The sequence below is a fragment of the Episyrphus balteatus genome, chromosome 4, assembly GCF_945859705.1.
Source record: "Episyrphus balteatus chromosome 4, idEpiBalt1.1, whole genome shotgun sequence".
NCBI lineage: Eukaryota > Metazoa > Arthropoda > Insecta > Diptera > Syrphidae > Episyrphus > Episyrphus balteatus.
The window spans coordinates 24,069,475-24,084,263 of record NC_079137.1 but is presented as its reverse complement, the minus strand read 5'-3'; the positions used below and the strand labels follow the sequence as shown (position 1 = coordinate 24,084,263).

At 35.6% G+C, this 14,789-nt stretch overlaps 1 protein-coding gene across 1 annotated transcript; it reads right to left on the bottom strand.

Moving 5' to 3' along the window:
* Positions 1–388: 388 nt before the first annotated feature.
* LOC129919160 (uncharacterized) lies at positions 389–1,575 on the bottom strand. Its single transcript, XM_056000010.1, has 2 exons — positions 1,188–1,575; positions 389–1,056 (listed from the first exon to the last, which is right to left on the bottom strand). The coding sequence occupies exons 1-2, from the start codon at positions 1,573–1,575 to the stop codon at positions 389–391; spliced, it is 1,056 nt and encodes a 351-aa protein (XP_055855985.1).
* Between the last annotated feature and the right edge of the window lie 13,214 nt (positions 1,576–14,789).

The window sequence follows — 14,789 nt, the reverse complement described above, 5'->3', positions numbered from 1 at the left end:
TAGAGTTGTTCTAGTGACAGGAGAAATCGCTCCAACCGCTTATTCCCGCACTTACACGGGCAAAATTGGCCGTCGCGGGCCAGATTCCGTTTAATCTTCTATCCAGCCGATAGAAGCATAGCATACATAAGTTATATGAAGTATTATGTTATTTATATTAAGTAATGAATTTGTAAACTCTGTAAAACCTGAAACTTTATGAGTAAATAAAAATCGTTTGAACCTAATCAATCCTAAGTTTTATTGCTTTCTTTGGGATTTACCCTGGACATCCATGAGCCTACCCCAGCCTCGATAAAGAAGCATCACAATATTCAGTGCAAAGAGTTTGTAGAATCATTTTCCAATTCAGAGTTACAACCTGGGAAGTGGGCTTCCACCAGGAGTTTTAGACTGTCTTGACAGGATTCTGTCCATCGATTATCAGGCCTTTTAGGGACCCTATAGAAGTATTCGTCTTGGAGAGAATTCTCCTTAGTCTCGCCGAATGGTTAGTACATTCGATAGTACTACAGAAGTATCTCCAAGAGCTACGTTTGGCTCGTTGAGTTTCTGTCTTGAACTTTCTCTGACTGGTTTTGTAAGATTCCCAGTCACTTTCTGCTCTAGTGCGTTTAGCAAGGTTAAAAAGTTTTCTTGTTTCTTTTCTTATGTTAGTGAGCTCAACAGTCCAGCAGGGTGGTTCGTTGTTTTTCTTCGCCGCGGTAATGAGAGGACACCTTTTGTCCAATGCATCGCGTAGAATTCCTGTGAATTCCTCTGTCAATTTATCAAGACCATTTGTGTTTAGGTTATTGTCAATGTTAAAGTGACTAATGTTTTTTACTATTTCCCTATTGAAGACATGCCAATCGGTACGCCTATTATTCCTAAAAGGCTTATTGTGCTGGGCAGCATCAGGGACATAGAATTCTATTAGGCGATGGTCGGAAAAAGAGATTTCATCTAAAACCTTGCATTGTTCTAATTGGCAAGTATCTGAATTACTCGTCAAGGTAATATCAAGAACCTCTTCCCGTGTTTTTGTAACAAAGGTAGGGGTGTTGCCTCTATTAGCTACGAGCAAGTTTTTCTCGATAATATATTTTAAAAAAGGGACTCGCCCCGGGTATTCGTATCAGTGCTTCCCCATTGCACATGGTGTGAGTTAGAATCACAACCTAAAATAATATCAAATTTATTCTTACTTGCAAAAGATACCAACGTTTCAGTGATATCTGCTGGTGGTCCTTCTGTACTGTCATACGGCATGTAAGTGGACGAGAGGATAAACATTGGGAGCCCATCGCGCTCCAATTTTACCGTAGTCTGGTCAATGTTGCTGTAAGTAGTTAGAAGAAAAAGATTAAACTGTTTCTTAGCTACTATGCATGTTCTAGGGTTACTATTTTGGCTGTCAAGATTTGACTTGTACAGCAGTAGTTCTTTAGAATGTAGACCCTTGATATTCCCTCTTACAACCCAGGGTTCCTGTATCAGGGCTACATCGTATTGTCTACTCTCCATGAGGTAGACAAGGTTAGCAGTTGCGGCTTTACTATGATGAAGATTGATTTGTAAGATTTTCAATTCCATTTATGTAATAAAGTTTAAGCTCAACGCTTTACTAACCTGCTTGCTATCGTTGCAAATCAACCTAAGTTTGCACCTAGTGATTCCAACGCGTACCTTGGCTTGAAGTCAGCCTTCCTCAGGAGTGGCAAAGATTTGTGACTCAATCTCACCACCACTTCGGTGCCATCATTCGTTCTTTCACTCTTGACCACTTCCCACTCTTTGCTCAAGAGATCACTATTCAGAGATAGGATGTAACTCTCAAGCCGTTAGCTGGGAAGGGTCGGGCCTTTGACCAACAGCCTTCCAAGAGGTCTGTTGAGAAAAATAGTATAGGTAAAATGAGTTTTTAAAAAAAAATTTTTTAAATCGATTATCTCAAAAACTATTGGTATTGATTTAAAAATTAGAATTAAATGTACAATTCTTCCTTTCGGAAATGGTACCATTTATTACTGTAAGTCTTGCCATTGTTTTTTAATATTTTTTTTTATTTTGACAATTTTTTTTTAGAAAACTGCCCCTCCCACGGGGGAAGACAGACCCCCCTCCCAAAGAAAAAAATTTTTGTATTCAACTCCTCTACAAAAACCCGATATTAAATCCTGGCGCCCAAGTTATCCTACTACGTGCCAAAACAACATTTTTGTTCTATACCTAAAAGTTCGAATTTCTGTATCTGGGTTGGAATCGTAAAATTTTTTTTCTTAGCCAATTTTAAACTGATGTTCATACAAAATACCTCGTTTGATTTGGAAATAAATATAATTTTAGAATATATTTTTAAAACAGCATGTTGTTGTGAAAATATATACTTTAATTTGATGTCGAAGTTGGGTAAATGACGAAAAAAATGGAATTTTTGAACTTTGACAGCTTATAAATTCTAGGTGATTTAACCGAGTTACATGTTTTATACATTGTTGAAAAAGTATTTTTATCTCCTAACAGAAACTGTAAAAAAATCGAAAATGGGTGAAAACTTGACGAAGCTAGATTTTTTTCAATGGGTGAAGGTAAAAAAAACCGTGTTTTGCCCCTAACTCCAGATTTTTGGGGTGTTAGGGACTTTTTAAATACCGTTTCGTAATCAGTGCAACTAGCTCTACATAGTTTGATAGGTCTCCGGCCGCGTATATTTTGAGTGTTACACCGTGTAATTTGGAAGATATTAGCCACCAATTTGTTTATTTCTGAATCAAAGTAAAATGCGCCTTTTTAGACTATAAGTGCATTTTAAGTTTAATTTTTCTCATTTAAGAATAAAGTAATTTTATTTATTTTATCTTAATCTTGTCATTTCATTTAATTTAGTTAGGTTAGGTTAAATGGGCTGACAGTTGATGTTGTTACCGAAACACTTAGATCAATGTAGATCCCTTGTGATACCCTGAAGTATTTATAACCTCATTAAAAAAGTGTAATCCTATGAATCCTATGGTTTGTCGAGCCACTTGGTAGACTTGACAAAGTTCAGTAGGCTATTACCTGAGAGTTCTGATAGTTCTTCTAATTCATTAAAGAAGTAGCTCCCTAAAAATGTTTTTCTAGTGCGGCAGAGTGCTGGACAGTGATAGAAGAAGTGAGTAGTATCTTCCTATTCGTCATCATTGCCGCAGCCTCTACATAGGTCATCTGTGCTAAGCCCTATTTTCTTTTTATGGTAGCCCAGTAATTTAATTTAGTTACTTCACTAAAAATATAGACAACTTTAAGAAAAAAATAAGACATGGGGCATAATGGGCATGGGTCCCCATTTGTATTCCGAATCAACAGAAGGATGGGTGTCATGCAAAGCCTACGGAAAGTGGGTCCACTTTCGTCCGTGCTGACGAGGAGGATGTAGATGATGATTCGAGTACATTTGCAGATACCCAATATTCGCAGTTTCTTACCTGTGCCCATTAGGGTAAGGTGGTATAAGAGTGCGCATTTTAGACAAAACACCAAATAAAACAATAACAAAACGAATTTAACTACTTTTTTTTATATATAGTTATTAGTTTATAATCAAAGCAACGAAAAAAACTTAAAACTGGTAACAAAATTGTATTAAATCAATATTTATAAACAAAACACCACATTAGGTAATTTGCGCACTCTTATACACACTATTGTGTAAGAGTGCGCGGCTAAGTTTGTAAGAGTGCGCAGCTGCGTACAGGTGTAAGTTCGCACAAAAGTCGCAAATAAAACTGCCTATCTTTAAATAAACAGAGTATTTTTCAACCCATCACTCCTTGCATGAGGAACAATCAATTTACTCTTCGATTAATGGTTCCGAAAAAATTTCAATATTTCCTAGTTACTTTCATTCGCTTGTTTTTTGTAAAACTTGTATTTGGTTTCTTTTTTGTTGGAATTGCTTTCTAGCTGCTGTTTGCTGGTATATGGACAAATGCCAGTTATTTTGAAGCCTTGGATAGCATTTACTGCTCTTATAACCAGCGCACTCTCATACATCATCATGGTGCGCACTCTTACACGTTCAAACATGTAATCGAAGAATATATATGTATTTTACAATGCACTTTATGACCAATCTAACGTGTTCCTCAAATGTTTCTTTTTGTCGACTTTTCAATGTCCCATACTTTGTTTATTGTTTTTTTTTTTGTTGTAAAGCGGAAAATTTAATTTGTTTGGCAAGAAAAATTGGAAAAAAGTGCTAAAAAACTTAAACTTAACTAGCCCCTCTGTTTACAAACACATTTGCACATTTTGACAGCAGATCAAACTCATTTAGATCTTTCCAAAATAAGCATTCAGTCTTATATTCCCTTTCAAACCGTAGAAAATCGCTTTGCGCACTCTTATCAACCGCGCACTCTTATACCATCCTACCATATGCCAAATGCACGGGGCAAAATGGGTTTTTAAACCATTTTTTAAATTTTATACAAATTGAATACTTATTTTTAAATTTATTTATTTTATATCTCCTTAATTTATGTAGTAAATGTTCATTTAATGAATGAAATTGTTTTGAACATAATTAACTTGTTTTTGGTATGTTTTTTGTTGTTTTAACTTTAAGGGGCCCATTATCCCCCGCTTTGCCCTATGTCTTTTTTACAATAAATAAGTCTAAACATATGGAAAAGCGCATATATTACTCCTGTTTTTAAAAAGATCAACGGTTACGAATCTACTTTCATTTTTCCAAAATTGCTCCTTCGCTTTAGAAAGTGGACAGGAACTCGACTGCATTTATACAGACTATTCTAAGGCTTTTGATCAACTTTCTCATGACATCATAAAGTTTAAATTAAAAATGTTTGGTTTTCCTATAAGTTTTATCACTTGGATTTCTTCTTACCTTAAAAATAGATCATATCAGGTGAAATTCAGAGGGACCTTCTCAAAATCGTTCATTGCCAAATCGGGCGTCCCGCAAGGTAGTCACCTAGGACCTCTTCTTTTTATTTTAGCTATTAATGACGTACCGTTATGTTTACGTAAGAGTGAAATTCTTATTTTCGCAGATGATATGAAAATTTACAAAAGCATTAGCTCTGTGAATTACCGCATATCCTTGCAAGATGATCTTGATAGATTTGCTATTTGGTGTACAAAGAACGGTTTAAATCTCAACCCGACTAAGTGTCAGACGATGACCTTTTCAAAGAAAAAAACTCCTAGTCTGTATGATTATAAGATATCTCATCACACTTTACTCCGTGTGCATAGCTTTAAAGACCTTGGTGTTAACTTTAACTCCAACCTCGATTTCTCAGAGCACATAAACCTGATTGTAAACAAGGCCAATTCTATGTTAGGTTTTGTCAAGCGTTGGTCGAAAGAGTTTAGGGACCCTTACGTTACATTAGCTCTTTACAACTGCTTAGTTCGCCCCCACTTAGAATACGCATCTCAAGTTTGGACACCTTTTTACAGCATCCATATAGAAAGAATAGAATCAGTCCAACGTAATTTTATTCGTTTTGCCTTAAAAGGCTTACTATGGACGGACCCTTTTAACCTTCCTTCCTATGAGCATCGAATCAACCTACTGCAGATCCAAACCTTGTCTCAAAGGAGAGTAAATAACGATCTTTTTTTTTTTCATCAACTTATAACGGGTGTAATTGATGGCCCGGATCTGCTTAATTCTATTAATTTTAACTACCGGAGAGGTGCTTATAACTTTCGTAGCTTAGATTTAATAAAATTACCCCAACACCGTACTAATTATGGTATGCATGTGCCCTTAACTCGCATGTGTAAGCTTGTAAATTTGAATACTAATCTGTTTGATTTTAATACTAATAAAACTAGTCTGAAAAAAATACTAAAAACCAGTGTACCACGCTCATAAACTTTTTTTTTGTATTTATGTTCAATGTTTACTGATTCTTTTCTCATTTAATGTCTTTATACCTAATTGTATGTACATATGTATATTGAATTATTTTTTTATCAACACTCTTGACTATTAAAACATTTTTGTTTTAAAATTTTGACACTTTCTGAAAATTGAACATGAAATATTAAATTTATTTTTTTGTTCATTTTAAATTTTTTTTATTTTGCACAGATATAATAAATGCTTGTACTAAGCAGTCCCAATCTTTGACCTTCCTTTGATATTCTTATCACCATTCTCTTTACTTATTTAGTTCTTTTTAATTTGTTTTTACCTTCAAAAAACACTTAAAAGTGCCGATACGATAATCATCCGCAAATGACTTCGTACTCGGTGAAAATGGACCCCAGCGCGTGCGGTATCTGGGGGGGAAAGAGGCGTGGGAATTAAAAAAAAAAAAAAAAGTCTCAGGCAGCAAAATTATGCCTAAAAGGCATAATTATGCCTCAGTTGGCATCGCTGGTACGAACCATCACCACACCATCGACAATAACAACAACAACATCTTACATTTAAAATGATTACAATGTTTATTTTTGTATTAAATTTATTTTTATTTTTTACAATTCACATTTATTTTAAGTAGTAATATTAGTAAGTAGATGTAAGATTTGCAGATTTGCTGAGAGTGCTACTAAGTTGCATAGCACTGGGTCATGCTATTTGCTCCGTCTGAGCCAGATCAATTTGTTTATTTATACAGGGTGCTTCAGGAGTAATGTGCCAAAATGCTAGAGCGTGTAGGTTAGGTCGAGACAAGAAAAAAATCGTATGGGAGGGGGGGGGGTCTATTCCCCCTCGTTTAAAAAAAAAATTGACTTATTTTGTTATACTTACAATAACTTGCTATACCTTTTTGTAAAGCCAAAACCCTAGTCTTTTACAAAAATTTCAAACAAAGCCATTTTATGGCACAGTTTTTGAAAAATTAATTTTTGAAATTAAAATTTTTTTTTTTTTTTTTTTTTTTTTTTTTTTTTTTTTTACGGGAGGAAATCTTCAAAAGACACTTAGCAGTATTCGACACCAAGTAGTGTGGGACTCTTAACCACTAAAACCACCTCTTTATCAGGACCAATCTTGAGAGATCGACATCAGATTTTTCTTTCTTAACTTTGTAAAATCACTTTGGGGGAAGTTTAAACTTTTAATACTTTCCCATGTTTTTTTAGACCATAAGCTCATGAGGCTTGGTTCTTCTTAATCTCCGAACATGGTTTCTTGTATTCAAGACGGACACCATTTCAGAATTGGTATGACTTTGCAGTCTCTGATTATGCGATACAGCGTATTTTTTAACAACTTCTGTAACCGTTTCTATTTGTAGGTCACGATGTAGGTCACGATGTAGATCGCTATTTCTTATGTACCAAGGTGCATTAACTATTCCACGAAGGACTTTGTTTTGGAATTTTTGGATGATTTCGGTATTTGTTTTCTTTGTACAGCCCCATAATTGGATACCATAGGTCCAAACAGGCTTTAGTACACTGAGCCAAAAAACAACGTAAAATCAATCTAAACCACTTTGAATCAATGGAAAATCACTACATTTTTAGCCTAAAGTGGAAAATGATTGAATCAAAGTAGCACACTTTAAATCAAAGTTGTTCACACATGAAATCAAAGTTGTTCACACATTAAATCAAAGTTGTTCACACATTAAAAAAATAAAAAAAGTAAAACTGGCATCCGCTGGGGATCGAACCTGCTATACCTGGGTTGACAAGCTTGTGCTTTACCACTGTGCCATCTCACTTATAAAAATTGATGTGACAAACTGTAAGTTAAGCATAGGACGACTTTTTAGAAAATTAATGAATATATTTTTCACCATTGATTCAATGTAGAACGGATTAAAAATTACTATGCGTTTTTTCTCTGGGTGTACTTGATTATACAGCATTATTTTGTTTTGGGTTGATAAATCAGAGTTGTTACCAAGTAACCAGTACATTTTTCTATATTTCAAGTTTAGTTCTTCTCTTTTCTTTTTGATGTGCTCTTTCCACTTTAGCTTTGCATCCAAAGTCATTCCAAGGTATTTGGCCGTATTGGCGTAAGGTACAGCTTGATTATTAATGAATATTGGAATATTGTTTATCTTTTTATTTGTAAAGTTTATATGTGAAGATTTTGTTTCATTGAGTTTGATACGCCATTTTTCGGTCCAATCTCTGACTGTGTCGACGGCATATTGCAGCTTTACTGCTCCCCTAGAGACACATTTGTCGGGTACCAAAATTGCGGTATCATCTGCAAAAGTAGCCATTATGGTGTGATTCCCAACTGGGATATCCCTTGTGTATAGTAAATACAGGGTAGGACCTAGGACACTTCCTTGTGGTACACCGGCTTCTATTTTCTTCAATTCCGAATATTCTTGATCGTACCTTACTCTAAACAATCGGTCTGAGATGTACGATTTTAATATTTCATAGTACTGTCTGGGAAGATCCCTTTGCAGTTTGTACTCAAGTCCCTCATGCCAAACCTTGTCAAAGGCTTGAGCAACATCTAAGAAAATAGCTGAACATACTTGTTTTTCTTCTAATGCTTTTTCTATTACATCCGTTATTCTATGAACTTGGTCTATCATGGAATGTTTATTTCTAAAGCCAAACTGATGATTTGGGATTAACCTTCTTTCTTCTATAATTTTGCTAAGTCTCTTCAGAAGCAGTTTTTCAAAAACTTTTGCCATAATTGGTATAAGCGATATTGGTCTGTAAGACGTCACTTCTGTAGGTGGCTTACCTTGCTTGGGTATGACAATAACTTCAGCAATTTTCCAATGGTGTGGGACATACCGTTGCTTAAGGCATGCATTTATTATATATTGGAGTTTTATGAAGGCTTTCAAAGGCATTTCTTTCATAACCTGAGCAGTAATTAGATCGTAACCTGGTGATTTTTTATTTGATAGTTGATGTAAACACATACTTTTTATTTCTTTTAATCTTACAATTGGTATTTCACTTTCATCTATCTTATCAACTAACTGTAAGCTATTTTCAGCCGCGTTTGTTGGGTATGGCTTAAAAACATTCGCAAGATGCTCCGCGAAAAGGTTAGCTTTTTCTTTTGGGTTACCGATCCATTTCCCATCTTGAGATTTCAAGGGAGAGTTTAGTAACTGCGGTTTTTCAGGCGCTTGGCTGCTTTCCATAGCGAAAAATCGGTTGAAGCATCAGTCGTTAAATTCTTTAGGAATGTACTGAGTGAATCATTTTTGAATTTATAAATTTGTTTTTTAAGATTGTTGCTAATATTTTATCTATTATCAACTCTCTTATCTCTAAAGGATATTTTATTTCATTTTGTCTTCTATTAGAAAATGTTGGAGTACTTTCTTCACATCAGCAATAAATTGTTCCACTTCATGGTCAATTTGCTCGATTGTATCCATGGGAGATCTTAAATTTATAAAACTTAAAAGCCTTTCTCTAAAATCACTCCAGTTTGTTTTCTTATTTACAAGCTTTGGATTACTTTTTTCTATTACTTCCGATTCACTTAGTGTTAGAATCACTGGAGTATGATCTGATGACAAGTCATAATTACCTTCGACACTAATGTGATTTCGGTGCAGGGAACTAAGTCCACGGGAACTAAGTCCACTGAGAGACCTCGTTCTCATTCAGTGGGAACGAGATCCACTTTAGTAAAGTGGTTTTCTTTCCCATTCAAGGTGGGATTGAATTCCTCTCTCAAATGGGAACCTAGTACACACTCAAAAAAATTAAAAGGGAATTTATTTTCAACAACGATTCAATAACGAATACCGAAAGTAATCAAATAAGCGTGATTTTTCGTAAAAGTACTTTTTAGTAAAAAAAACGCGCAGGGGCGTAAGTCCCGATTTTTTTTTCGGAATTTATGTCCTACTTTACTAGAATCCAATTCGGGACTAAGGTATGTCCCTCACTACTGAGACATAAGTCCCCAAAAAACAATTTCGGGACTAATTTCCCACATGATTTTATTTAATTTTTGAGTATAAGTACATAAAGAGACAAGTTAATATGATCACTGCTGATGAAATAGTAGAACCGAAATAGTAGAACCGGTCTTGATTTTTTTTTTTTTTGGTAGTACCTAGTCCAATGCAAAGTACAATTACAAGATGTTGAAAAACAAAAAAGAAGTTTGCTAACTTAATGGTTATTCGCAATTGCATTGCGACAAAATAAGATCATAGTCTTTTCGAAAATATTTTTGATATGTATTCTTTTTAAGTTGATCACAGGGTGAAGCGGAAAAACTATTGCTCACATGAGAATCAATTTAATTTGTACAACCCAAACGCGAAGCGGAAAAAAATTTTGCCCAGGGGAGAATCAATTTTGAGGTGTGAAAATAAAAATTTTGCCCAGGGGAGAATCAATTTTGAGGTGTGAAAATAAAAATTCGCGCGAATTTTTATTTTCACACCTCAAAATTGATTCTCCCCTGGGCAAAATTTTGTTCCGCTTCGCGTTTGGGTTGTACAAATTAAATTGATTCTCATGTGAGCAAAAGTTTTTCCGCTTCGCGTTTGCCAAACTATAACACTTCACTAACATACAAACATTTGCGTCTGCCTGGCGATCTAACATTACCTAAGCAGAGGAACGAACTTGCGTGAGCGGTCCACTTAGGATATTTAAAGTCGCCAATGTCGTCGTCTTTTTAACTAACTGAAACCTTGCCTGGCTCGCTTCACGGGTTCTCAGTATTTTAAATCCCTTTTAGGGTCCTATGTCCCGCTCACGTAACTTCGTTGCTCCGCTTGGGGTATGTAAAGTCGCCAGGAAGGCGCCAATAACAACACTTTTTTAACTAAACTTTGCCTTGTCCCATGGATGTTAATTCCAAATTAAATGGAACTAACATCCACGGGGGTTAGTTCCATGGGTGTTACACTCTTTTCAGTTTCTTGAAAACTGAATTTCGAAATGAACTGCTGATTTTCAAGATTCTGTAAAAAGTCAAATTAAAAACTCGCGACTCTTTTTTCTTCTTATTTAACTTCTTCTTGGTGAAATGGGAATTAAGTTAACATTCAGAGGGAACGAAAACCACACGTTTTTTCCGGAATTAGATTCCCACCTAGCATGGGAACTTACTCCACTTTACTAAAGTGGGTTTCGTTCCCACTGAGTGGGAACTAACTACCTCAGTGGACTTAGTTCCCGTGGACTTAGTTCCCCGCACCTGTGATTTCGTTTGATTCCTTTAGCTACGAAAAAGTCAATAAGATCTGGTATTTTGTTAGTATCGGAAGGCCAGTAAGTAGGCGACCTGGAGGAATAGAATTCGCAATTGTATTTACGGCCTGCTTGGAAAAGTCTTTTGCCTTTTGTTGATATAAGTCTTGAACCCCAATGGGTGTGTTTCGCATTGAAGTCTCCACCAACAAGAAAGTTATGCCCAAGAAGATTTAGTAGATCTGTATAGTCATCTTCTGTCGGGGAGCGCCTTGGTGGGCAGTATATAGCTGCTATCTTAAACTCTTTCTTTTTCATACCAATACTAATAGTTGTTACTTGCATATTTTCATTAGTAAGCTTGGTTTCTTCATAATGTTTTAAGCTTTCTTTTATAAGAATCGCCGATCCACCTCTTGCCTTGTCAGCTGGATGTGGAGCGTGGTAACATGAATAGTTTTCTATTACATTATCTAGACTTTGCCCATTGGAGAAGTGAGTTTCGGACACCAGGCAAATATCTATATGTTCTAGATCTAAAAAGATTTTTAATTCGGATAAGTGTTGTAAAAGACCGTTTGCATTCCATGTAGCGATTTTAAGTGTTCTGTCCATCATTGTTTTTTAATAGCGACTTTTTCGCTTAACTGTTTGATATTCAAATCCTGTTTATCAATTCTTTGAAGAATGAGGTGTAGCATTTCTTTTATGGAAGTCTCTTCATTCTTCCGCACATTTTTTAGAATCTGAGAATAGGCTTTATTTTTATCGCTTTTACTTTGAACAGCTTTTTTAGGCGGTTCATTCTTAGTATTTTTTTCAGCAGTTAAAACGGTATTTACTGTGTTTCTGGGTTTGTCTCTAGCAGATGTATTTTTGCTTCTGAACTCTTGGAATTTTTTGGCAACTGGGCAGCCTCTATAGCTTGCCGGGTGATTACCCTGGCAGTTCACACATTTTGCTTTCTGATCTTTGCTCATCGGACAATTTTTAGTTGCATGTTTTCCTTCGCACTTTACACAAGCAAACTCGCGGTTGCAGTATTTTTGGGTATGACCAAAAGCTTGGCAACGTTTGCACTGCGGAACAACTTTAGATTTTCGGAGTGGTTCAATTTTAACAGCTATGCCCAAGATTGATCTTACTTTATAAATCTCCTCGACACTTTGTTTACTATCAAACGTTAGCATGAATAAAGGTAGTAACTTCTTACTTGTCGTCGATTCTCCAGGGGAGTTTTTTATTGTCTCATTCTTAAATAGATTGACTGCATCTAGGGCTTGGAAGCCTTTTTGTACAAGATCTTCCACTACTTCCTCGGGAGAGCACGAGGAATGAAGACCTCTGGCTATTACTTTTATTGGCCTTGTAGCTTTGTTCTCGTATGAGTGCCATTGAATTTTGTGTTTGCTCAGTTCTTCAGTGACAGATCTATACTCGTCGGCTTCTTCGACTATGACTTTCCAGTTGTCTTTGTTGTACGATGTGTATTTGCAAGCTTTTTTAGTACATTTTTCTATTATTTTCTTGAGATCTCCAAAAATTGGAAATCCTGAGATCATAATTGGTGGTGGTGTAATTTTTTTGCTGCCTTTAGCGTGAGATTTTGATTTAGCATCAGCTACTGCATTATTCACTTTTTTAGTTTCTGTAATTAACTCTTTATTATTTACAGCTTCAGAGCTTTTCTGATTTCTTAAACAAATCTCGGGACTACCTGTTGCTTTACGTTTCTTTGTGATACGCTTATTTTTCTTTTTCTCAGTTTCGAACAAGAGTTCTTCTTCATCAGTTTGATATTCAGGTTCCATATATCTTGGACTTAACTGAAGCGTGGACTCTGCATCTTTCTTGCTAAGCAAAGAAACTTTCTCTTCGAGTTTTTTCACTTGTAGCTGAAGACTTTGAACTAGAACTTCAAGTTGTTTTCTTGCCGCTATTTCAATTTGCCATTCATCAAAGTAGTTTTTTGATTGGTCTTTCTCTTTTTCTTCGATGGAACTCTGTTGATCTGTGATGTCGATCTCTTCATTGATCTTGGTTCCTTTTTCGCTGATGTTTTTAACATCTGTAGTATTGTTTGAGGTTGTCGATGATGTAACCCCTGAAGTTAATTTGTTTGGGGGAGTTCTTTGCATCTTTGAACTCCGTCTCTCAATATTTTTAAGCAATAATTGGTCCTCCCCAGAATCCATAGGACCGACCTCGTAAGAGAGTGGATTTACCAGTTTCACTGGAGTGAGACCTGGGGTATTTAATCTAGTCGTTTTGTTCATTGCCATAATTTTTTTAACTTAGTATTCGTACTATAAATAGTTCAGTTACTTCTATCCATAGTTTATATTCAGCCGCCCCACAGGGTACAGACCATAGAGGAAGGAATACCTAGAGACGCGACTTCGGTTGGTTTTTCTCTTCCACCCTACAAGCTGCAATGAGAGGAAAAACTCCACAGTGCTTATTTGTGGTAGTTTTCCCGTGCATTTTAAATGGCACCAACACATTCAACTGTGGAGTTGAGCTCAAAACAATTAAAAACAATTTAAGTGCTCAGTAGGAAATAAATTCATAAAAAAATAATATAATAAATTCAAAACACGAACCTTTTTTTTTATTTCTGTACATATTTATTGAAAGGTGGGTGTCTGGAGTGAGCTATTTGAGCTATTCAAGTTCATGTACAAACCAAAATCATGTTTAAATTCAAAATTTGTGAGGACATCTACTGGTGAAAGGAAGGTATTAAACGAATTGTAGTTTTCACACGTATTCACAGATAGGAAAACAAGAGAAAAATAAGAGAGATTATCTGAAATTAAATTTGCGGGTGTTTTAGGTAAGGGGGGTACGAGTCGGCTCTCTAGGTATTCCTTCCTCTATGGTACAGACGCTGACCAGTGTGCCGCACAATATGTGTCAGACGCTCTTGGATTTAATTGTGAGCTGGTGCATTCAGAGCGATATTTCTGTTCTTTTGCTCCTAGTTCCTGAAAAGATAACTCAGGTGACTCAGCTCGTGGATCGAATGGATCCAACGCTCTTCGTTAGTTGGTTATCCAGCGGGCACCGCGAGGAGGTGACGATGCGATTTTGCCACGCCAATTTTGAAAAAAAATATTGGAAAAAAAACTTTCAAACAAATTTTTTTAAAAATTTGATGTAATTAAGTACCAATTAAGTTTTTAAAATTCGATGCTTTTATTAATTTTTAAACAAAAATAGAAAACCAGATTCAAAATAATCTTGTCATTTTATAGAAATTAACAAAAAACCAAAACTACTTTTTTCTAAAAAACCTCTTTATTTTGGCTGAACTTTTTGATAAATTAATTTATGAAACATCAACCATTCGTCAATTATTTTTTAAACATTCAGACCTAAATAAGGATACAATAAAGTGATACCGTATTGTGTTAACCCTGAATTGATCAACTTTTTTCATTGATATGATAACAACTGAAAACTTACCTGAGAATTTTTCTTACCATGTCAAAATTTGGGGTGCTCGCCGCCCTTGGATTCCTGCTAGAATCCAAGGGCGGCACCCCAGACACTTTTTAAATATAATAACCTGGTCTACAATTCTTGCATTGAAAATTTGTTGATAAGACTTACCGTTTTGCTGAAAATCGTGAAAACCGGTTTTTGTGACCTTTGACCCCCCGTAAATTTTTTTCCAG